Source organism: Melanerpes formicivorus, unplaced genomic scaffold (genome assembly GCF_026170545.1).
Source record: "Melanerpes formicivorus ecotype bairdi unplaced genomic scaffold, bMelFor1.0.p_v2 SCAF_39, whole genome shotgun sequence".
Classification (NCBI taxonomy): domain Eukaryota; kingdom Metazoa; phylum Chordata; class Aves; order Piciformes; family Picidae; genus Melanerpes; species Melanerpes formicivorus.
This window is the reverse complement of record NW_027142391.1, coordinates 5,828,201-5,853,431: the sequence shown is the minus strand read 5'-3', so window position 1 is coordinate 5,853,431 and position 25,231 is coordinate 5,828,201. Positions and strand designations below refer to the sequence as shown.

The 25,231-nt window shown below is 44.9% G+C and overlaps 2 protein-coding genes across 6 annotated transcripts; both read right to left on the bottom strand.

Moving 5' to 3' along the window:
* Window positions 1–4,320: 4,320 nt before the first annotated feature.
* Window positions 4,321–12,866, bottom strand: MIIP (migration and invasion inhibitory protein). Of its 4 annotated transcripts, none has more exons than XM_068158457.1 (11): window positions 12,499–12,866; window positions 9,573–9,739; window positions 9,280–9,468; window positions 8,252–8,740; window positions 7,576–7,678; window positions 7,090–7,201; window positions 6,825–6,889; window positions 6,264–6,393; window positions 5,782–5,878; window positions 4,867–4,974; window positions 4,321–4,559 (listed from the first exon to the last, which is right to left on the bottom strand). In XM_068158457.1, the coding sequence occupies exons 2-11, from the start codon at window positions 9,600–9,602 to the stop codon at window positions 4,545–4,547; spliced, it is 1,338 nt and encodes a 445-aa protein (XP_068014558.1). In that variant the 5' UTR covers window positions 9,603–9,739; window positions 12,499–12,866; the 3' UTR covers window positions 4,321–4,544. The 4 variants fall into 4 exon arrangements, with proteins under 4 accessions (XP_068014558.1, XP_068014557.1, XP_068014559.1 ...); XM_068158456.1 differs by having other exon boundaries at window positions 9,573–9,719; XM_068158458.1 differs by having other exon boundaries at window positions 9,573–9,715.
* Window positions 12,867–13,163: 297 nt separating this feature from the next.
* On the bottom strand, window positions 13,164–25,194 carry MFN2 (mitofusin 2). Of its 2 annotated transcripts, XM_068158453.1 has the most exons (19): window positions 25,110–25,194; window positions 24,650–24,792; window positions 24,228–24,406; window positions 23,150–23,285; window positions 22,639–22,801; window positions 21,987–22,111; window positions 21,556–21,664; window positions 21,347–21,454; window positions 20,789–20,942; window positions 20,498–20,565; window positions 20,207–20,328; window positions 19,936–20,062; window positions 19,541–19,645; window positions 18,966–19,068; window positions 18,103–18,323; window positions 17,805–17,954; window positions 17,346–17,542; window positions 16,754–16,888; window positions 13,164–16,118 (listed from the first exon to the last, which is right to left on the bottom strand). In XM_068158453.1, the coding sequence occupies exons 3-19, from the start codon at window positions 24,400–24,402 to the stop codon at window positions 16,049–16,051; spliced, it is 2,268 nt and encodes a 755-aa protein (XP_068014554.1). In that variant the 5' UTR covers window positions 24,403–24,406; window positions 24,650–24,792; window positions 25,110–25,194; the 3' UTR covers window positions 13,164–16,048. The 2 variants fall into 2 exon arrangements, with proteins under 2 accessions (XP_068014554.1, XP_068014555.1); XM_068158454.1 differs by lacking the exon at window positions 24,650–24,792 and having other exon boundaries at window positions 25,110–25,188.
* Between the last annotated feature and the right edge of the window lie 37 nt (window positions 25,195–25,231).

The window sequence follows — 25,231 nt, the reverse complement described above, 5'->3', positions numbered from 1 at the left end:
TGCTATTCATCTACAAAGAGAATCAAAGCAGAAAGCATACTCAGGCACACAAGAATTCCACTCTGTAAACTCTAGGCAGAACATGTCAAAGAAAACTCCAGTGAAAGACACCATGAAGTGAGAGACAGAAGCAGCTTTTGCAGAGCCTTATCATCTCACAAAAGATCAGCTTTCAGATATGTTGTACGTGTGAACTGACAGACAGCTCTTTTGTAGCCAGGTTCAGTTATTTCAGCAAAGCATTTAACCCGTGAAGTGCATCTGTAAGTCAATAACCAGTTCCCAATTAGAGCAGCGTTTCAGGATGAAACACCATTCTGTCACTTACTGGAAGTTACTTATGATCTTACTGCACTCCCTATATTCTTTTTTTTTTTCACTTTGGGAATAAGTACACCCTTCTAGCAGATTACTGGAATTATGAGCACTTCACTTCCTTTTAATAACAGGAAATTCTGCTCACATTTACATAAATATAAATCCAAACAAACACTAGTGAATTCAGAGTAACTCTGGATCTGTTACTGAAAAGGCAAACAATCTTACTAAATTCAAAAGAATAATGAGACATACCTGAGTTTTCCTTGTAACATCCCTTTGTGCAAATATTTCACATTAGTTCACTGATACACAACTGATGATGCTATATCATTGCAACTGAAATATGCTTGGTGTATATGCTAGGGAAGTAAAACAAGGAAATTGAAAAGGGACCAAGAGTTCAAATTCTCTGTATTTTAATCCAAACCCAAAACAAAGACATTTGGGCAAGAGTGGCCATGTGGTTTAAATACATGGAAGTCATTAGCTCCCAGCACTGTCACAGACATTTTTGGGTAACTCAGGTCCTTTCTGGGTACTCTGGTTTTCCTCATTTCAAAGCTGAAATTTCTAAAGCTTATCTACTAACAAGAAGCAAAATGAGCTTCTCTTTGCTGACACAAACAAAAGACAGTTGGGAAATATTAAATAATCTTTGTGAAGGGAAGAAATAGGAAGATTTCCAGGAAACAGTTTGTTCAAAGACTGCAAAACTTTTTTTTTCTATGATTACAGCTGAACATTTCAATTGACATTTAGGGTCTTATTTTCCTCTGCCTAGCAACATGGTTTTGCTCTGCAGAAACCAGAGGAATGAATACACCAGCTGAAGCAGAAAACCTCATGTTTGGTTTGCCATAACTAGGAAACTGATGAAATTGAGGTCTTGAACTCTGAAGAGAAGGGGCAGAATTTCTCTTGCATTTTCTCATTTTATACACTCTGAAAGCAAATTCTTCTGGGCTTTAAGAATTCAAGTTGCAAAGAGGTGAAATTGCCAAAAATCAGTCTGTAAATGATTCAAAACCCAAGCTCATGCAGATGTTTCACCTGAGAGTTCAGGAGCCAGTCATTCTTTGATATGCTGATAACTAAAGAGAATGAGTAAATCAGCACCACATTCATTCAAGGCTCTTGGTCTTCATCCTTACAACATCCTGACAACAAGAAACACCTGATCTCGAGATGGTCTCTAAACGTTCCAGTTTTCCTAACCCACAATCCTGACATCCCATGCACTCCACCCCCATCCTCTGTCCTCCCCTGGAAGTGCAGATTCCAGCACTGGCTCCACCACAGTTCAGGCTGCTGCAAAGTCCACAGTTCAAACGCAGAAGCTGCTTTAAGCCTGGCTGCAACACAATTTTTCAGCCACTGAACAATGTATTGCTTTATAAGGTACCCCGGGGTGATGCCTCAACACACCCTCTCATGTGGGAGAGTGACCATCCCAGATTATGCTTTACAAAGGCACTGTGCAAAAACCTTGTTACTATGCTGTAACTCATTCACCTGTCCACACCCAAATTACTCACAGCACATGGTCCAAAGGCACCTAGAGCAGGCCTGTTACTCTAGGCTGGGATAAAGCTTCTTTTGCATCTTCTGCCTTGGAATTTCATCTTGTATTCAGTACCAAAAATAAACCAAAATCTGTTTCTCATAAAGCATGACCTTATTTTCCAGAAATGACCTTTTTTTGCTGTTACTCCTTGCATTACTGCTGTTCAAATTAAACTAATTAGGATCTGCAATTTTGCTATCTTGAACACAGCAGCCACGCTGCTTGGCACACAGCTTTACAGACCTCAGCAGAGTGATTGTGAGGAAACAAATGAAAGGGGTACACATGTTGACCTCAGCTGCAGGGTACATGAATAGGAGCAACCATCTTTTTGGTAACTACCGTGAAGTGACCTTTGATCAGAAGTGTGGCCATTTGTGATTCACCTTCTTAGTAGGGTGCACATCCATGGGCAAATGTCCCAATTAAAACCATACAAATTTACTCACTTCCAGACTACCTGTCTTCCACAGAGCAGCTAGAAACAAAGGGTTCTAGATTGGATTTGGGATCATGTATCAGCATTACCCAAGCTCCAACTGCAAAATCTTTAATAATTAGGAATGGAAAGAGAAGCCAAATTTGGCCAGCAGAAAAATCTTTGCATTGTCAACTACATGGTGAACTGGGCACTACTCAGAACAGACATTTCACAAACTTGCAATATTCCTTTCCCTGCTTAAAGAAGTCTATTCAAACATTTGATTTAATAAAAACAAATAAGAGTGAATGCCGAGAAGCTGAAAATATCACTGGTGTAAACCAAATTCCTTCCGTCAAGTTAACTCCCAGGCATAAATTTGAGGCAGGAATCTCCGTTTCAGGCTTACACAAGGCAGAACAAAGCATCGGCTTCACTGTTGTTAAACAAGGGAAGTAAGATCAGCCTGTGAAGTTCAAAGATATCACACACATCCTATATTTTGGCTTGGTACCATTTAAAATTTCCAAAATGTTTTTTGGTTTCTTCCCAAAAAAACTTGGAAAAGCAAAGGCAACCATAATCTGCAAACATTTTAAGGCATTACCTAGCTTTGTGATGAATAAAGTCTCATTTACAATGCATTTTCGCATTCATAATTGCTCTGATGTAATGCACCTTGTAGTGACAGCCAGGGCACCAAAAAGAAGCCAGATTGGTTTTGTTTTAACTAAGTCACTGAGTAACTCAAGTTTCACAGTATCACAGTATAATTTAGGTTGGAAAGGACCTCAAGGATCATCGAGTCCAACCTATCAACACAGACCCCATGACTAGACCATGGCACCAAGTGCCACGTCCAATCTCCTCTTCAACACCTCCAGGGACGGTGACTCCACCACCTCCCTGGGCAACCCGTTCCAATGATGAATGACTCGCTCGGTGAAGAACTTCCTCCTCACCTCGAGTCTAAACCTCCCCTGGTGCAGCTTGAGACTGTGTCCCCTTGTTCTGGTGCTGGTTGCCTGGGAGAAGAGACCAACCCCTTCCTGGCCACAACCACCCCTCAGGTAGTTGTAGAGGGCAATGAGGTCACCCCTGAGCCTCCTCTTCTCCAGGCTAAACAACCCCAGCTCCCTCAGCCTCTCCTCATAGGGCTTGTGTTCAAGGCCTCTCCCCAGCCTTGTTGCCTTCTCTGGACACCTTCAAGTGTTTCAATGTCCTTCTTAAACTGAGGGGCCCAGAACTGGACACAGTACTCAAGGTGTGGCCTAAGCAATGCAGAGTACAGGGGCACAATGACTTCCATGCTCCTGCTGGCCACACTATTCCTAATGCAGGCCAGGATGCCATTGGCCCTCTTGGCCACCTGGGCACACTGCTGGCTCATATTCAGGTGGCTGTCAATCAGCACCCCCAGGTCCCTCTCTGTTTGGCAGCTCTCAGCCACTCCGACCCCAGCCTGTAGCTCTGCATGGGGTTGCCGTAGCCAAAGTGCAGCACTCGGCACTTGGACTTGTTGAATGCCATCCCACTGGACTCTGCCCATCTGTCCAGTCGGTCGAGGTCCCTCTGCAGAGCCTTTCTACCCTCTAACTGACTAACATCTGCTCCTAACTGACTAACATCTGCTCCTAACTGACTAACATCTGCTCCTAAGTTTAAGGCACTAGTGAATCATGTTCATTTGGAAATTAACATGTTTGTATGAATTCCACTGAACCAGGCTATTCATGGGTCAATTCCTCACCCTGGCATCCAGAGTTTACATTACACTTCTGATTTATTTACTTGAGGTGGCAGATGAACTCTGTTGCTGTGGCTGCCCTGCTAGTAATGGTACTAGTTGGTCATGCTGTACACATCTCTCTATCCAGCCATATCCAGCTCATGCATCTGCTTAGAAGTAGCTGCAAAAACTGAAAAAGAAAAGTGAAAAGCCAGCTGAATGTACAAATTCTCCAATACACGTGTTGGTTGCTCATGGACACAGTGCTATGAACACCAGGAACAATCTGTGCAAAGGTTTATTTCTATCCAGAGCTGTCTGCACCCCGTGTGCCCTTCCCCAGGGTGATGGAAGTCAGCGGCTCACAGGAGAGGTAGTCACACTTAAATTTGGAGCTACTCTGTAGTGTCCAAGTTTGTTTTGCTCCCTCTGCTGAGAAGCACTGTGAGACGTGAAGCATGTCAGGTGGATCAGGCTCAAAGCTGGTCAGTTCTGGTTCTTCCTAACACTCAGGACACTGAGTTCTGGAATACAAATGAAGAGGCTGTTAATCAAAGAATGCCAAAGTGACTTTTTCCATTTTGATGAAGACTTGTAAGCTGGACAGGCTTTTGCCTGTCAGCCAGTTACATTTGCTTGTTGTGTGTGTGCATGCTAGTTTACACAGCAGCAGGAGAGAAATGTTTGCCTGGGGAGATGAGCAAATAATCTTCCAGGAATTAGGGTTTGCTCAGCCATCCGTGATTATGATGTTCTTTAGAGAGACAGGATTGTAAACCCCATCTGTGCAGTTCCCAGCATCTCCAAGGACCCTCTCAGGGCTATTCTTACCTGAGGAGGATAGTGAGAGGGCTTCTCTTCCAGTGAAGCTCGCAGATCCAAATTGCTGTGCATGGGGGTGCTGGAAGGGATGGTATTTTCCCAGCCAGCCAGGCAATGCTGTGAAAAGAGATAGGAATGTTGCCTTGGAGCCCTTTTTGATCTATTGGGGCCTGTTAGTTCCAAATCACTTCTGCACAGGGATGTTTTAGCAGGTAATTAATTTTTGAGGACACTGATATGACTTCTCTAATGAAGCAAAACTGCACAGCTATCCTCTCTTCCACTTTTCTAAACCAACCTGCTGCTTTGTGAACTCAAGTACCTGACCTCTCTGAACCTGTCTCAGCTGGTTCATCCAGTACCCTAAACCTCAAAACCAGGCTTCTTCCCACTTCTTCCTTGGAAATCCCTAGGCCAGGGCTCGATTGGATTAGTAATACAGCCTGTAGCATTGTCTGGGATACAGGACCAGCTGTACAAAACCAATTTTAAATCCCCCCTTTCCACTCTTGGTTTTGCCTGTCCCCTGTATTCCGTGAATACCTCTCAGCAGCTTACCTTTCAGACTCCTTCATGGAGTGGAAGGCATCACTGGCACTCTTAGGTATGCTTTATTGTGTTCAAAGGTCAATGCCCGAAATAAGTCAGCTGAATCATGCCCCAAAGTACCCAGCTCCATATGGCACTTTCCTTCTCTTAGTGTAAAGCATCTGGAGATGTATCATATACTTTGTGCCAGTTACATGAAGGTATGAACTCAGAAGCCCACATCAACAGTTTCACTTATTATCTTGGTAATGCAGATCAGAAATTTTAGTGGAAACCCTGCCAGGAGAATGAGTCACAGATTCTCTTCCCTTCTGCTGTGAAACAATGCCCAGCCTGGGCTGTGCCATCAGTACCTGCCAGGAGACAACAACTTACCGAAGGTAATGCTAGATTGTCTGCTGGCTCAAAGCTCTTCCTGCGATGGGCCTTGTATTTGTAGGCAGGCTTAAGGGTAGCCCTGGGAATGCTGACCCTGCAATCACAGAAGGGAAATCATTGTCTTCACCTTCGATGAGGCAGAGGAAATTTGCACACCTTCCCCACTCAGAATCCAAGAGTATAATTCCAAAGTGAACCAAGTCAAACAGATCTGGATCAGATCTGACATGAGACACTTACCATGTACATTCAGCTTCTGGACCAAAGTCAGATAAAGCATGCATTTCTCACTGACTTAAAACTGTTTCTGCTTATGGAGAAGACAAGTAGGAAGTTTTTAAACAAGAAGTATCTCTCCCTTGAGAACTGCCACCTTCTGCAGAGCTATTTGGACCCTGTTTTCTCTCTCACATTATCAGCTTTTTCTTCCCTACTGTTCCTTGAGTTCTGCATATTCCAAAGCAATAATTCTTATCCACCTGACATAGGCTGGCTCTTCCAGTGTCCCCGGGGGCTGCTGAGCACGTGGGATCTTACAGATGGGGCAGGCAGATTCCAAATCCACAGGGACAGTGAAGAGGCGCTGGTTTAATCGGTAACAGTAAACACCTGCCAGACAGTAACAACCCACCATGGGATTTCCAGTTTGTCAGAAGGTTCAGCCCAGTCAACAAAGCTGTGTTCTACCACAGTGACACACATGCATTCCACAGAAAGAGCTGCTTTTCCTGAAATATCTTTTGTTTCCTGTCCCAAACCAAGTTCCTAAAAAGCAAAACCAAAACTTCAGCCTCCTCAACTTAAAAAGAGAACATTACCCAATCACAAGAAACCCTGACAAAATAAGATGACACTGATTGAAAGAGGATCCCTGGAAGGCTCAAATGTCTTTGGAGCAGGAAGCTGAATCTGATTTAGGAGCTGCAGCCAAAAATAACTCCTTCTCCTGTGTCTTCCATGATGTGGGACCCTCTCAAAACAACAGGCAAAGACTGCTCAGTTTATGCACAGAACTGGGATAGAAAAAAATGTGATCTTACACTTATGGGAACTGGTTATCAAATCTGGTCCTTGCTCAGGAATTAAGTCATACAGAGCCTTGGGCCTAAAGAAACATGCAAACAGATCAGTTAGTGATGGGGTGCAGGCCCTCTGAACAGCCCCAGCTTTTTCCAGCATACATTTCTGACTAGGAGGCAAATAAAGTCCTGCAAAGCCACCCTTACAATTCCTCTCTCCAAACAGGCCATATTTCTCATTACTCTAGAATACATGCTACTTCAGCCCTTTCCCATGCCCACTTACTCTGTGTGCTGCTCATGAATACACATGTCTTTGTTGGCCTGTCGGAACTCCTGCAGCTCAGCATAGTATTGATCAGATTTTTCTGCTACTGAAGAGTTTGTATCTAGGAGCCCTGAGAACACCAAGGTAAGAGCCAAGTTCAAGGATATACCACATTTGGGAAAGCACCAAAGCAAGCCTCACTTCAAACAGCCAAAACAACCAAAAGTCTGAAGCACCACAATGGCTAATGAAAAGAGCCATCGCGTCAAGCCAGAGATTTAATAAGTGGTTTGGGTTCCTTATTGCATTAATTTTGATTCCTTCTGACACCACTCAGCTTTGCCACTTGCTGCCTGGATTTCCAGCAGCTCCTCTACCAAAGCCTGCTGGGTGGGTTCCAGGTCTGCAGTTCTGTCCCACTTCAACTTAAAGGGATTGTAAACTGGGTTTTAACTCCTCACTGCCACAGCACGCTGAGAGCCTTACATCAGGTTTAGGATTCACCTGCAATCCAGTCATAGCCCAGGAAAGGCCTTGCACACCAGCTGCTTGCAGGTATGGTATATTCCTCATGGTCAGACTGAAAAGTCACATGGCCAGCTTCCTTCTGGGAAGAAAACAATTCATGAAGACTCCCTATACATCTAGCAGCATGTTCAAAGGTACAGCTTAGGAGAGAACTAGCAGCAATTCAAACACAACAGCTATGGCTTAGCTTGAGGCTGCATTCTACCCACGCCTCTACAGTAATTTGCCCACCAGCCCTTCATCTTCTAAATTCATAAAACAGGAAAAGGAGGCAGGGGACTGGTCCAGACTAAGGCAGTATTTTTCAAGGCCCAAAACAAAATGCTGTCTTCCCTGCATCACACATCCCCAAACGTCAGACCACCCATGCTATCTTGGAGGCAGAGCATGGCAACAGCCTGCCTTTCATGTAAAGAAAGAAGCTGGCAGCAGCAGCACTCACCAGGGTCTTCTCCCTGAGCAGAGGCATCATGTATGGAAATGACAGGGAGTCTTACAGTGAAGTGTTGCAGCTTTCTGGGCTAAGGAAGAGCTTTGACCTCACCTTCCAGTTTAGGTAGTGGGAACAAGGCAAATAATGTTCTCCTGACCCTTTCTCCCCATCCTTCTATTGATTTACACAAATCAGAAGGGCACTGGTTTCACAATTTACCTTCAACTTTTTGGACTGAGAGGACATCAAGATTGATTTATGGATTATGGGCTCTCCAATGACCACATCTTGCTTGCTAGTCTCTTCACTTTGTGTTCTGCTCAGTGATGGGGCCAGAAGACCTTCAAGCTGTTTTTTCTCATGGAAACCATGTAGTAGAGTAGACTGACTGCTGTTCTCTTCATGTCCCAGGAGGAAGGATTCTTCCTGTGGACTTCTTTGAGCATGGCCATCCCTGTCTATTCCAGAGGTTTCTCTGTCACACACAGTGACTGCAGAAACTGGTGTAACATCCTTTTCTTTCTCAGGAATGCTGGAATTCAAACCTACTGCTTCCTGCATGTTCACTTGCTGCTGTAGCTTTCTGTCATTGCTGCTGTGTTTAAGAGATGAACAGAGGGCTGCTCTGGCTGCCGAAGTTCCGGGCTCCACAGACACCAGCACTGCAGGGTCAGCTCCAGACTCCACAGCAGTGACCTGATTCTCCTCCTGTAAGGACAGAGGCTCTCATACCACATGGCACCATTTGCATTACAAGTAGCTTTCATAAGGACACAGCAAGAGAAAGTCAACTTCTCATTCTAGTCTGCTTACCCTTTAAATTCCTGTGGAGAAAATCCCCAAATGCTTACATTATTGAAACATTACTAAGTGTTTGGAGAAGAAAGGGATTCACTTCCAGCTAAATGCAGCTTTTCCTAATTTGTGGAACTGCGTACTTTCAGCCTTTGTGCTTTGAACAAACAATAGGATTATGTTCTACAATGTTTATCCCTATCTGAGATTACAAAACTTAAATTTCTCAGGCAGGACCTGATCTCTGAACACCTTGCAAGAACATACTGGAGACCACAGGATAAACAATAAACAAGTCTAGCTACTTTTCCAACAGACTCCATATCCCACATGCTGCCAGCTCCTCCACGTCCATGTATCTCCTTTACCACACCACTCCATAGGCAGACCTGCTTCTTATCGTACACACTCCATTTGCTCCCCAGCACTTCCAGCACAGACACAACACATACCCCTCTTGTAGAGGAGGGGACAAATCTTTCAGTAGTTTCTATGTTATGAAGAGATGCTGGACATCGTGGCTTGCTTGGAAGTCTTTTCCTGATCTCCTCCTGCTTCATTCTCAGCCTCTGCAGAAGGTCCCGGTTGGCCTGACGCAGCCTCTTCAGGTGCTCTGACTCCATCCTATGAGAGCACTTTTCCTGTAAGGCCAAAGGAAAGGTGAATGTCATAACCAGAAGCATTAAGTAAAGAAGCAGACTCAGGAGAAGGCACTTTCAGAGGACTTTTTGTAAAAACCACTTACAGCTCTTGGAATGTTGGGAGCGTTGATCATTGCTCCTGAGAAATCAGCCAGTCCCACAACTCCGTACGCTCAGAACTAACACCACTGTGTACTTCTCCCCCCTCAGATGTGCTGCTGACTATTTGGCACTCAGAAACTGATAGCTGACTGAACAGAGACAAGACACTCTTACAGGGGAAACAGTAAACATGGAAAAAGGGTCACATCAAAAAGCTGAGTAAATGACACGGGGTTCAGAAGCTGATATTTAGGGCTATCTTATATAATTCTGCTTTAACGTTCTTTTTTGAGCATCAAAATTCATAGGCAAAATTCAAAGGCTGTTATGACTCAGGACTGTGGCTCAGACAATTCCAATCCCACACATTAATCACCAAATATTACTACCCTTTAATCAGAAAAAGGAGGGAAAAGTTAATAACTAGACAAATAAAGCTTAAACTGGAAGGTTGTTGCCATTCTATTTCGCATCATCAATTTCCAGAAACTGGTTTAATAAACAAACCAAACCTTAAACAGAAACTTCCACTGCTTTTGGTTAGCCTGATTAATTTTGTTCTCAACTATGTACTTTTCTAGGACCTTTTGCTTCAAAGGATCCCTAAATCATTCTCCAAAGCTCACTGGATTTTTCTGTCTGCTACCTTGACAACTGGGCGTGAGGAATCACACATGTGTGCGGTGTACCAGGCACTGGGAGCAATGAAGAGCAGGGCTACAAACTGAAAAACTACAGCTTTTTTTGTTACAAGAAATGTGAGAGGTGCACTACTGGACACAAAATTGCTGGTCTTAAGGCACAACATTAGAGATCACCGGAGTTCTCACAGTATTCACAGCACAAAGCTAGCAGCATCCTCTCGTCATTGCTCATCAGAAAGCAAATACTCAAAAAATAACGTTAGTCAAGGGACTTTCTGTAAGGGTTTTACCAGATGAGATCCACTGTCAGCACAGAATCATAGAATCAATAACGTTGGAAAAGACCTCAAAGATCATCAAGTCCAACCTGTCACCACAGACCTCCTGACTACTAAACCATGGCACCAAGTGCCACATCCAAGCCCCTCTTGAACACCTCCAGGGATGGTGACTCCACCACCTCCCTGGGCAGCACATTCCAATGGCTAACAACTCTCACAATGAAGAACTTTCTCCTCACCTCCAGCCTAAACTTTCCCTGGTACAGCTTGAGACTGTGTTCTCTTGTTCTGGTGCTGGGTGCCTGGGAGAAGGGACCAACGCCCATCTGGCTCCAAGCTCCCTTCAGGGAGTTGTAGACAGCAATATGGTCTCCCCTGAGCCTCCTCTTCTCCAGGCTAAACAATCCCAGCTCCCTCAGCCTCTCCTCGTAGGGCTTGTGCTTGAGGCCTCTCCCTCAGCCTCGTTGCCCTTCTCTGGACACCTTCAAGTGTCTCAATGTCCTTCTTAAATTGAGGAGCCCAGAACTGGACACAGGACTCAAGGTTTGGCCTAACCAGTGCTGAGTACAGGGGCACAATTACTTCCCTGCTGCTGTGGGCCACACCATTCCTGATACAGGCCAGGATGCCATTGGCCTTCTTAGCCACCTGGGCACACTGCTGGCTTATGTTCAGCCAGCTGTCAATCAGCACCCCCAAGTCCCTTTCTGTTTGGCAGCTCTCGAGCCACTCCGACCCCAGCCTGTAGTGCTGCATGGAGTTGTTGTGGCCAAAGTGCTGCACCTGGCACTTGGACTTGTTAAATGACATCATGTTGGATTCTGCTCATCTGTCCAGCCAGTCAAGGTCCTTCTGGAGAGCCCTTCTACCCTCTAACAGATCAACATCTGCTCCCAACTTGGTGTCATCTGCAAATTTACTAATGACTGATTCTATTCCCTCATCCAGATCATCAGTGAAGATATGAAACGGGATGAGGCCCAGCACTGATCTCTGGGGGACACCACTAGTGACTGGCCTCCAGCTGGATGTGGCACCATTCACCACCACTCTCTGGGCACAGCCCTCCAGCCAGTTCCTAACCCAGCACTGAGTGCTGCTGTCCAAGCTAAGAGCTGACAGCTTGGCCAGGAGTTTGCTGTGGGGAACGGTGTCAAAGGCCTTGTTGAAGTCCAGGTAGACTACATCAACAGCCTTTCCCACATCCACCAGGTGGGTCACCTGATCATAAAAGGAGATCAGGTTGGAGAGGCAGGACCTGCCCCTCCTAAACCCATGCTGGCTGGACCTGATCCCTTGGCCATGCTTCAGGTGCAAGTGATTGCCCCCAATATGATCTGCTCTATAATTTTCCCTGGCACTGAGATCAGGCTGACAGGCCTGGTTGGAAGGGAACACAAGGATTATCTGGTCCAACCTTTCCAGGTGATGATATAGTTTAAATGTGATGGCCCAGCACCCTGTCAAGCTGAGTCTTAAAACTGTTCAAAGTAGGGGAACCTACTCCTTCTCTTGGGAGATTATTCCAGTGTGTAACTGCTCTCACTGTGAAAAGTTGTCTTCTGGATTCCAGTCGGAATCTCCCTAGGAGTTACTCAGATAATCGACAGGAAGGTGTTAGCCCTTCATGCTCAAGACCAGAGGCTCAAGCGTATGGAAGCGGTTTAGCCTGAATCACTTGCGGAAAGGAGCTTAGCTTCTGGCAGTTAAAAATAATGGTCGTCTCGGAGCTACGACCGCTCATGCCCACAGGAAAGTGGCCTAACACCCAGGCGGCGCTTCCCAGCGCCGTTTCCGCGCAGACGCACTGGTTCAGCTCCCTCGCCCAGGAAGAAGGGGAGGCAGCCTCGAGCGTTACAACGTTCCCCCTCGGTGTCCCAGAAGTCAGCTTAGCAGCCGGCAGTACCCGGCCGCCCTCCCTCCGCAGAGATGCGAATCCACGCGGCCCGGCCCTTCAAACGCCCTACGCCCGCCCCACACCGACTCCCTGTTTTTGGGCCCACCTGCACCGTAGCTGGCTGCTCCGAGCCGCCCAGCGATCCTGCGGCGGGGAGGATCCCCGCCCTCGCTTCACCGCCGCCGGGATTCCCCCGGACGGCCCCGGCCCCACCGTTCCCGCGCTGGGCCCGCCCCGCAGCTCCCGGCATGCGCGGGGCTCGGAGGCGCCCGACCCGGCCCGCCCTGGGCCGCGGGGGAAGCGGCGGCCCCTCCTGACCGGCGGACTGAGGCCAGGCAGGGGCTGGAGCAGTGAGAGTCACGGCCCCAAAACTCCCTCCTTTTAGGTTCATTAAATCACCACAGTTCGTGGTCTGATCGGGCCTCGCTCCCCAGCTGCCCCAGGGGAGCTGCTCGGAGCACTGATCAGTGGAATCTGCCGTTTCTAGCACGCACGTCCTCTCGGCTGAGCATGCTCACGCACCACAGTTGCAGCCTCTTTAAACGCAGGAGTTGCCGCTGGCCCTTTATTGTCATAAAACTGATTCAATAGCGACATATTTAGTGTAATTTGAGAAACAGTCAAACTTCCTACCATATAACGCAGCACCACCAGTACCCGTGTGAATTTCCAGTGAACACACAAAGGTCACTGCTGTCACCCCTACAGCTCCCAGCACAGTTCCCCTGCATACCTTCTACTTGGATGACTTCTCATCATGAGGCGCAGAACTGTTTTTCCAATTCATTTTTATTTTGGTTTCCATTGTTTATAGCATTGATACAGGAATAATTCATGCAAATTTATCACCTTAAATACAGCAGAGAGAAAACTCACTGTTAAGAGGATTTTGAGAGCTCCATCAGCATAACAATGAGAAAAATCAAGTAGCAGCAATAAGATAAAGTGCATTTAGATGTCCTTCTTTAGTAAGAGTTTGGGGAAGAGTGGTTTTGGAAGTGCCTGTTCTAAGGATTAGTTGATCATTTAAGAAAATCAGACAAGAACAGCCTCTTTGCTTGGTAGTGTTCATCCCTCCACCACTCTGCGTTAAAAGAGGTAGAGCTGTATTTTGTTCAAGAGGAATCCAGCTCGTGGGCCTTTCTGTTGAAAGTTTGATACTTGATCATTTGGGCTACTAGGGACAAGGGTTACACACACATTTAAAAAATCTTCCCTCCTATGTTAGCAGTTTTGCTTCTTAAAAAATTCAAGTGGTTCTTTCTCTCTCTCTAGGTTGGGTTTCAGCACTGCAGTGAGAATGCCTACACCTCTGAAATGTGAACTGGTCACAAACACACTCATTGGCAAGACACCAGATTCTGAGAACCCATCAATCTCTTTTCCCTTTACAGATCAGATACTAGCTTAAAGATCAGCTCACTTATCAGATTTCCCCTAAAGGCCTGCTGAAGAGATGCTAACATCACGTCTTCAAAAGCAAGGTCAGCACTTCAGGTATCTTAGAGCTGCTAAGCAGCACCACATTATCTCCCTCTACCTGGAGGTGACAATTTCCTGGTGCATCAGGGATGGGCTCAGTGTTTTAACTCAAAGGCACAACACACAGCTTATAACTGTGTATGTGATAGCCTGAGAGAGAGTGAGAGAGATTTGAACTGATTCACATGATACCTGTAGCAGAATAAGAGTGGATGTCTCCACTGATTCCAGTAGACTTCACCACAATCCCAGAGAACACATTTCTAGAAGCAAGGACACAAAGTTCTGCCTTACTCATCCCCAGATCTGATCCAGGCCAAATTTACGTTTTGGTGGTTGCCTAAGGAAACTGACCAAGGTCAGTGAAGTCCTCTGATGAAAGTGGTTTTTCAGTCTGGTTGGATTCAAAGATGTCTGCTGGAGTGAAAAGTGTTTGCTTCCTGCATTACAAGGATGTATTGAGTCTCACTACCAGCACCTACACAATCAGGATACTTCAAGCCTTACTACAAATCTCAGAACAGCTAAAAGTACTTACTGACATCTCCCTATTTTTACTCCAACAGGCAGCTTCTTCTTTCTGGAACTTTCACAACACATGGAGCATGGGTCTTGTCACAGGCACATACGCTCACACCTGAGCATGAAGGAAAAATCCTAAGGCCAGCTGATACCATTACAACTGAAAAGTCTCATTGCTGATCCATATTCTCTGAAGTGTGATGCTGAACATATTGATGTTGTCACTAACCTCAAAACTACAGGATCTGATTCTGAATTTACCAGACAACTTTGTGGGGGACAGAAAGGTCATACCCAACACGTGGCAAAATACTGATCCATCAAGAGGAAAAAGAAACTGCTACGTAAGACCTAATCCTGGTACTGCTGAAATCAGTGGGAATTTCCCCTCTATTGAATCCAACAGGAAGAGACTCAAGTCCTTAAAATTCCCAAATCTTGTACTCCAAATTCAAAACTGCTTCAGGGCAAAACAAAATTAGTAATTTCATTTCTTTTTAAATAAAGAATGTCTTAAAAAAATAAGCTGCCATAACTGATTCTTGCCCTAGCATGAAATACAAGGGATGGGCCTTTCCCCAGCCCCAGAAGAGCTGCATTTGCCAGCTCATTCTCATCCCTTTAACAGAAGAAGAACATCAAATCATTATTACTGCATGGACTGTAACAGCCAATGGGAACTCTACAATGAAGCAAAATCTCTTACAGCTTGTAATCCACATGCTGTTCTTGTGGCCAAATAGTGGTAATGGAATTCCTAGGGCTTGCTTCCAGAAACACAACTGTGCATTTCCAACAAAAACCTCACATTCATCAACTCCTCTCCTAAGGCAGTTCATTACATTCTGCCAACTGGATTTTCCTTCCTATTTGTCTTCCTCCACAAGCTGCCAAGTTACCAGGACTACCTCCTTCACAGGAACTAGTTACATCTTCACAAACTATTTGTCTGTAGCATGAAATGGGCCAGACTGCACCATCAGAGAGCTCTTAAGAGGAAGATCCTAACTCCAAAGATGATAAGCTTAACCAAAGCAGAGTCTGTCCCTCTAGAAGAGAGCTTGGTTTTGTTCCTAGGTTTAAACATACTGACAGTAATAAACCTTTCTATGAAGGGCCAGGGTGATTCTCTGTTGTGTTCTAGAGTAAGGGAGTATTAACCCAGGAGACAGGCCTGCAGGGGCTACAAATGCATTGTGAAACCATCGGTACATCTGTGCACACACGCCTGCTTCTCACACATACAGCAACTTGGGACTTGGAAGTCAGAAATTTTATCTCCATGAAGTAAAATTAATTACTCCATTGAGATGTGTTAGAACAACTTTTAACCTAACAAACATTGGTTTGATTGGTTTAAGTTTGTTACTGTACTTAATTTTGCTTTAAGAAGTCCCTTGTAAATGCATGAAGCACACATTCCTTCTCAAGTAGCCTGGTCTCACAAGAAGGAAAACAAAGACTTATAAACAGCTAGTGTTTAGAGGTGGGACATGAAACAGGGCAGCAGAATCCTATTGTTCACGCAGCAACTGGAAACAGCAATAGGCTTTTGCTCATTCCCTTTAGGGAATTCCATCACCCACCATGTTCTCTGCAGTAATTAAGAGAGCACTGAAGGGAAACAGTGTTGCTTTTCTCTTCTTCCCACACTATCTGCTTTGCTGCAGGTACTGATGTGTGAACATGTTGAGTTCACTGTCAAGCCAACCTGCTTTATTCCTGCAATGACAGAAAGCCCCTGTTAGGTCACATAAAATAGTTCTTCTCAAGCCCATCTGAAAGAAGCATGGCTGAAATGAGTGAACAGCAGGGCCAGAGGTCCATTCCAAAGTGCTATCATCCCTCACCCTTCCTCAGCTCAGGAACACTTGCCTGCTAACAGTCCCTTGGCTTAGATGTTCAAAACAAGATCTTGTTCACAACTTCACTTTGGTCTTACTGTGTAGGTAAGGAATGTTCAAAAGAATTTAATCTGACAGCCTTTTTTGCAGGGTGAATAAAACCATCACATAACCCTTACAAAAGCAGGGGTGAGGCTGTGCATGATTTTCTAATAGCCTGTGTAAGTCTGAGGAGTAGAGGACTGTATGTTGTGATAAAAATAAAGGAACTGCCAATTCCAAACAAACCCAAACATGAAAGAAAAGGTGTTTTGTGAGACAGACAATTTAAATGACTGTCAGCAGTACATGGGAAGATACATAGTGAAAGGGCAGGAAAAGATGATGATGTCTGCACATCAAATACTATGACGGAAGGACTGTACTCAGATACACCCCAATCGGAACATCCCAGGGCAACCACATAAAAAAAACCAACTGCATGCAAATGTCTGTGGGATAACAAAATCTCACCTGAGCAGTTTTGCTTTGCTCTGTAGTGAGTCCAGAACCTCAATTTTTTTATTCATGGCAGTAATCTCCTGCTCAAGATTCTCCCGTGTGACATCCACTTGCTGACACAGGTGAGCAAACGTTCCAGCAAGCTCTCTATGAAACGAGAATGGTTTGGTATGATGGAAAGTAAGAGCAAGCAGCAAATTCAAGGAATAAATAAATCCCTTTGATGTATGGTGATCTGACTCAGATGTTCATCTTTACACTTCTGGACAAAAATATTTTAGGGCATCACAGCAAATTGATTTGAGACAGAAGAACATTAAGACCAATGCTTAACAGTTCCCAAATACTACAAGGGTGATTCAAAAAACTGTAATTCAATTCTGGAATTCAATTACCTTGTTTTAACAGGGAATACAATTAAAAAACCCCAAACAACAAGAAACCCAACACAGTTACAGAGAATCCTAGAATTACTGAGGTTGGAAGAGTCCTTTGAGGTCATCAAGTCCAACTGCTTGCCTAGAGCTCACAATCCCACCACTATTCTAAGCTACTACAACTAAACCAATTTAGACAATATTTTAGCTGAATACAGGCAACTCACTGTTGGACTTGGTGGCTGCAGTTAGAACCTGTGTAGCTGACGATGAGCTGCAGTTTCTCACTAGCATACTCCACAAACTGCCGTTTGAAAGCTCGCTCTTTTGCTTTCGTGGTCCAGGTGAGCCGCTCGTATACGTAAAGGAGCCCATAAAGGCCAAAAGAGAGAGCAATCAGCCTCCAGCCCACAGCCTTCCACACCTAAAGGAAGCACAAGGGAAAACATGGGCAAAGAAAAATACCCTATTTTATTTATTCTCACAAAAGAATCAGAGCCTATTTAATGATTTTCTAAGATACTTCACAACCACCCTGGCTCCAAATGAGCTCAGTATTTACACTCAAATGGAAGCTCAAAGGAGAAAGTACTTCACAATCTGTGACTAGCAAATCTCTACAGGACTCAGCAGTGCAAGCACTTTCCAACATTATGTCTATAATGCTGCTCAGATTGTCAACGCACCACACCGCCAACCACGATGATTCCCATGGAAGTTCGGGAAGTTAATGAGGCCAGTCCTGTCACCATTGACACCATGAGTTCTTCCTGGGTCATGGAGCCCTGAGGCAAAGGAGGCAGACTGGGATTTGCTGGTGTTAAGGGGCGTTGAACCTAATTAGAAAAGCAGTGACAAAACAAAAAACAAAGACAAAGTACAGAATAAGAGAAGTCAAGTCACTGCCTTTCCCACCAAAGACTTCAGCAGCCATTGAAATGATGAATATCACCTCTGTCCCCACCATTCAGCCAGGCATCTTACCTGGTCATTATAGCCCATCAAGGCTCGACGACCATTCTTTGGTCCCAAAAACCTGTTCACCAGCATTGTCCATCCAAGAGAGAAATGGAATTCTATGTCTTCTTGGAAGTCAGCACAAAGCTTGTCACAGTTCAGATCATAGCTGAGCATGAAGCACTGTCGGGGAATTAACATGTCTATCTGGCCCCTCAAAGAGACTGGGAGAAGGGGTTTTAAGCCATCTGCACAGACAGAACAGAGGAACACTCAAAAATGGATTCTGAGTTCACAAGAATTAACTGGATTTGCATTATGTAATCAGGATGGTTATGGGTTGTTCCATCCTCCACAGTTGTTTTTCTTAGTACCTTAAACTTCCTAATGCCAAGTGTGTTGCAAAGTGAGAGATACATGGTGAATTACCATTCAATTGTTAGTTCTTCAGGTCAGCCCAGAAGGAAGTATTTCCATGGATCCTCCTAAATCCCTACAGGTAGCTGCTGAAGTTTACGATAGCAGCTCAGAAAACAGAATATGAAGGCCAGTTCTAAAGGTGTTCAGGCACCACACTGCTATTAAAGTTTGCATTCAGACAGGCACCTGGTTACATTCCACTAAGACTTTGGCTTTCTCAAGTATCCAAAGTCACAGTTCCTCTCTGTAATGGAGACTAAGCTGGGGGTACACATTCATTAGCTAATCACTTCATGAGTTCAGACAGAGTGGAAAAAGCTTTAATCTCTACCCAACAGCATTACTAGTCAAAACGGAAACTAAGATGGCTGCACATCAGCCATCAGATTAAAGAGAAACCTGGAACATCTACCTAGTTATTTTGCACAGTTAAAGGGAAGAGAAAAGCAAATGCTGCCTGCTGAACTGACCTATCATTTCCTGCTGCATCGTCTGCAGTGATGTTGTGATTGCATTGGAGCAACGATCCGACATATTACGGCCCAGACCTTCCTCAATGTGTTTGTGCAGCTCCTGACAAAGAAAGAAAGTGTTACTGAGCTTCAAATAAATATAGCCAAGATGCAGGCTGCCAGTTAAAAAACCCTCCCAGAACAGGAGAACGTAGTTTGTCTGCCCACTATTCTAATATGAATTTCATCTTTCCCCCATTCTTCAGTGCAGAAGAAAAAGCAAAGCAAAAAATCTCACATGTACTCTGTGGTCTAGGAAAAGTTCTGTTTGACCTATAATACAGTACATAGTGTGTATCAATTTATCTCTCAGCTTATTTAAAAAAAAAAAATCTAATTCTTTATTTTTTAAGATCTCCACTTTTTACAGAAGGTATCCAAGAGACACTATAAAGAAAGATTTTTCACAAGATGAAAGCTTAACCCATGCCTTAGTTGGAAAAAGTTTAAGCATCTTAAACAGCTGGCACTCAGAGTAAAAAAAGCCTTCTCAAAATTGCTTAAGCAACCTGTAAAAAGCAAACATCACTTACACTCTTGTAAACTTTAAGCACTACTTGAGAAGGATGGAAGTCTGCTTGGTATTCATCCACCAACACGGAAAGCCGTCTGATTTCTTCTGCCATTGCATTTGACACCTAGAGAAACAGCAGAGAACAGGGTTTCTGTAGAAACCCCCCACTGAAACCTGCATTTCTCAATAAGCATTTCACCAAGCACCATGACTGTGCAGTGCCACGTGGCCCATGTGCCAACAGCAAAATGCAATGGTGGTGACTGACAAAGAAAGAACATGGCTGAGAAGTATGTGACTCTCTGCTGTTACATTACAGACAGGAAAAGAATGAAACAACACAAGAGTTGTGAAAAATGAATAGGCCTTTTCTGTTTATTCTGTGTATTTTCTGTTTATCTATATATTCCTTACCTGCCTCTCCACTTCTTCTGTGATCTGCTTTATTTTCCGCTTGTAATCATAAGTAAGCAGCTCCAGTTGTTTGTCAATGAATCCCAAACGTTCCTGTCGTTCCTCTCGCATTTCCAGACAGTAAACTCTGGTGGAAAAGAAAGAAACTTGTCCACCAAAACCTCAGATAAATGCTGTATTCTGCTTTGCATTTTAAATGCTCATATTCCCCTGAGTTTCTCCCAGGACAGAAGCTTCAGTTATGCAAGCACCAAGCATCAGCTCTGCTCACCGCTGTTCCTGGGCAGCAACGTGCACAGAATCCATGATGAGACGAACGTCTTCTGCAATCTGCTTTGCTCTCACCGTATGCTGCTCAAATTTTGTTTTTACTGCTGACTGCGAGATGCATTCCTGTACATAAAATGCAGCCCAAGATTAGCCGCAGGCAGAAGCAGACTAACACAGCTTCTCCTTCCTGTGGAATTTATTTCCAAAAGGCAGTGCCACCCCACATTTATAAGCTCTAGTCCCCAGCCTTTCAGGACTAAAATCTACAAAGAAGTTTACACTCAAAGCTCACCTCAAATCTTCTCTCGAAGTTCTGAAACTCAAACATTCTTACTTGAAATCCATCTGCCAATGCTCCACCTGGGAGAAAGAAAATACAGAACAACCTCTTAAGTTTTATGAAAGCAATTGGATGATGGACATCAGGAAACATTCCTGCTTCATCTTTAAGTCAATGCAGAAAGTGCTGCTAAATCGCCTCTTCGTTTTGACTGCTCACCCCAATTTCATCCACCTTTTGGAAAAAGACAGTATCTATTTTTTTCACTGTGAGAAAATGGGAAGTTTCTGTTAGCTTCCTCACCTCCTTCTGGCATCCCTTGAGCTCTCTGAATCCTGGCATTCAGCACTTCTTTTGCAGACACAAAGAAAATTCTATCTCCTGCCTGGGCTCGATCCACCACACCCAGCTCATCCACTAGGAAACTGGTACAGCGCTCCATGTGCTGCCGGCGCACCTGAGGGATAACCAAGATAAAGCCCACATGGGTTAAATCCACTTTATGCTCAATCTCTTAGTTAGAGCAAGCACCCAGGTGCCCTCTGCTGGCCTAAACCATCAATTCGAAAGAATTAAGAAAAAGGTAAGAAAAAACTTGCCTTTTTTATGGACTCTTCCAGAGCTTATCAAAGTGATCCAACTTCAAAAGGCCCCTATGAAACTCATGACTCTTGACATTTCTGAGCGGGAAATCAAGTCTTGATCCCTAGTTTATACTCCTACTCTCTACACTATGGTACTAAACCCCCAAATTGCATAACAATCACATACAGCACTTTATGATGCTACCCACAAGGACCAAAGTCAAAATGGAGTCTCTAATACCCATACAAAGAGAAGGAATTTAAACACATCACAAACCTCTTCCATGTATTCTGGTTCAGAGGCAGATGCATCCCAGCGGTTATTTAAAATAAATATATTGGGTCGAGACAGACGCTCATTCACCTTGTGAAAGAACTGCTTCTCCTAAGCAAATCAGAACAAAACCTCTTCAGGTTAAGATGTCCTTTTTTGGTTGTTATTTTTAAACTTTTACCCAAATGGATTTGAAGTGGACGTGTACATACTGTTTGCATCAGTGTTGATTCCGAATTTGCCACCAGAACAAACACGTCAGCATCTAGACAGAATTTGTCAATCCAACTGTCCAGCTCTGTGGTGACATCAATGCCAGGGCTAGCAATAAAAGCAGAAGAGATGTTACTAGGCTGTGGAAACAGCAAAAACAGAGTAAGAAGGATTAATAAGAACTCTGCTTCAGCTTTTCAGAGCATTAACTTCCCAGACTGAGCTACAGTATCCTGAGGTGACACGGAGTACAGACAAACAGGAAGTACCAATCAAAAGAAAGGCTGACTGCCAGCTGCACCAAAGGACTTTAGTCAGTGTCATAAATTTGAACTAGGTCAATTTCCTTGGTGTTTGTTAAAGGGATATTTGGAGACATTTCTGTAATTAATCTGCAATAAGCAGCAAAGGAAGGAAAGGTATTTCTCACCTGTCCATCAGCACCAGGTCATCCTTTAAGAGAGGACATTTGGAATTGGGCCACATTACACTGACCAGGCTGCCAGCATTCAGAAGTTCATCTTGATGAAGGGCATGAGCCAGCTGGTTTACTGTCTGGTAAAAAGATGAGTAATTTATAACACCTCCTCTACGCTAAGACCCATTAACACAATTATGTTCCCTTCAGGGCTGTTCACAGACAATTTAAGATAAAATCCAATTCCAAATCAGTCTGGGAGGTTTTATACATAAAACTCGCTTGAGTCTCCCAGTCCAAAGGCAAATGCCCAATAAATTTGAGAAATTTTCCTGCCAAGAAAGGCTACAGAGGAATTATCAGGATGTCTGTGTCTTCTGTTAGTCAAACAGAGCTCAGAACTTCCTGAGTCATTGCTTTGGTCCCATGCTGTCACTAACAAATGAGACATAATCTTTTTCATAAAATGGCAAAGTTCCATCCTGTAACTTGCTCTGTTTCTCTCTTCTTACACCTAACATAAACCTGTTCTTCGCCTTTACTACTTTGTTAAAATTCTTAACTGGGAAATTTATTCACAGTGCTTTAAATTTTCTTGTTCCTTCTCCATTCCAGCATTCTTAAAGTGCCCTTCTCCTTTATCTTATGCGTCAGGAAATTGTACCTTAACGCTCTTCTTTTCCTCCGAGCCTTCGGTAAGCAGGAAAGCATCATGTCCGTCTGTCCCTTCTACGCGCAGGAAACAATTAGTGGTGTGCCCAATGCCCGAAGGAAGGACCTTGTCCCACAGCATGGCATTTATCACAGTGCTCTTCCCATTGCTTGTCCTGAAGCCAGGGTAAAGAATGGTATAGCTAGACTGCCAAGACTCAGGTATACTCATTTTGCTATTACAGAAAGCAAGGCTCTAAACACAAGCAGTCAGGAGCATAAACAATTTGGTTGCTATAGGCAACTTATAAAAAGCCTGCTCCATTTTTTATGAATTCTTCCAAACCAAAGAATTACATGCTACATTTGTTTCCAGTTTACAAGATGACTAATACCAGGGACATGCACATTACAAGCAAAGGCTGCAGCACCAGTGTTACTATAAATATTTTCACTGCCTACAATCCTAAAGATGTCAGTTGCCTTACTGAGCAGGGAGCGTAGGCAATGAGCACGTTACCCACCTTCCAAAAAAAGCCACTTTCATGTGTCGTCTTGCCAGCACTTCACTAATACCACTGACTTTGGACAGGTAGCCTTTGACTTCCAGTACCTGCTCTTCTGTGGTGACAGGATCAAGCTCGACATTCTTGTGTGTTTCTAAAATTAAAATCCATTATATCTCTGAATTCCAGAGGTCACCTGTCTCAGTACTGGGTGAAACATCTCACAATATAACACACACAACTAAATGTTCATCTGTATCCCAAACCTGTGTGGGTAATCCTGACACATACAATTACATCTGAGGACAGACTGAAGGAGTTGGGGCTGTTCAGTCTGGAGAAGAGAAGGCTCTGAGGTGACCTAATTGTGGCCTTCCAGTATCTGAAGGGGGCCTACACGAAGGCTGAGGAAGGACTTCTCAGGATCTCAGGTAGGGATAGGACTAGGGGAAATGGAATGAAGCTGGAGGTGGGGAGATTCAGGCTGGAGGTGAGGAGGAGGTTCTTCACCATGAGAGTGGTGAAACCCTGGAATGGGTTGTCCAGGGAGGTGGTTGAGGCCCTGTCCCTGGGGGTGTTTAAGCCCAGGCTGGATGAGGCTCTGGCCAGGCTGATCTAGTGTAGGGTGTCCCTGCCCATGGCAGGGGGGTTGGAACTAGATGATCCTTGTGGTCCCTTCCAACCCTGAATGATACTATGATACTATGATCTGAGGCAATTTTGCATTAACATTCATCAGTTGGTCTGTGTTATGTATCTAGAAACCATTCTAGATACTGTGGACTACCTTAAACAGAACACAGCCAACACTTCAAACATTCCAGCACCCTTAAATATCTTCTCTATGTGTCTTAAGCCATTAAAGCCAATTACTGGCATAAGCTACATGTCACAAGCAATAACATGCCTAAGGAAGACTATAGAAGGAATTTTAGGCAAGAAACCTACAGGACCTTGTATAATTTATTAACATTTTGTTAAAAACAGCTTAGTAGCTAAACCTTTAAGTGGATGGAAGGGGTTTTGGTCTGTGACTGGAGGAACTGTATGTAGGCAAAGCACCATCATACACTTGCAGCTGAAGAATTCAGCTTACCTTCCAGGAAGGAGGAGCTCTCATTGATGTATGCAGCCAGCTGCTCAAAGATGCCATTGATTTTCTTCTTTGCAGTGACAAAATGTTTAAGTGGTGAAGCATTTACCTCAGCCATGTGTCTTTTATCCTTCTTCACTGCAACTATTGAGTTGGAACGAGTGAACAACAGGGACATTGCGCTACAGAGAAAAAGCCAATAGATAAGGGTGGCTCACCAAGTGCCAACAGCTGTCCCGCTAAGCATCTTACCAAGAGCTAGACAAATACGTGTTTTAAACCCAGACTTCTTTATCTCACAGGGAAATCGCACCACTTCTGGCCGCTGGAAATTACTCATCTATCAGAAATTTTAAACAGTCTCTTTCCTTCTCTCTTCCAATAAATAGAGCCCCAGCGATCACTCCTCCCGATCCTCCACTTACGTTCTGGATGAGTTAGGTGTTCACCAGTCAGACATGGTCAGCTAAGTCGCTCTTGAACAGGAGCGAGTGCAGTTTCCCTGCCTTCTCCCTTGCCTCCGTCCCGCAGCTTTTCCCACCGACGCCGAGTCCACCCCGTTCCGTTCCTGTGGCACAGGGACCAGGGGATGAAGGACACAGACTGCCGAGCTCGCTGATCGGCCAGGCTCTGCTCCCCGGCCATCGCAGTGCCCGGAGGATGCGCTGGGCAGGTGCCCCGGGCTGCCGCCCTCACCTTCCCCTCAGACCTCAGGCGGCAAGAGGCGGCCGGCGCGCGCCAGCAAAGGGCGGGAAGAGCCCCTCTCGCGTGCCCCGCCACGTCCGCCTTCTCCCCTGCCCCTTTCCCTGCCGCCCTCCCGAAAGCCCGGCCCGGCTTCCAGGGGCGGCTTCTTCTCTTACCGCCAGCCACCGCCCCACCCCTCACCTTCACCACCGCTCCCGCAAGGCCGCCATGTTACCCCACGGCATTGTCACTCGGGCTGCGCCAGGCGGCTAGTCATCGCCATGCGCCGGGCGGGCCCCTCCCGAGGCACCACGGGAGCGGTA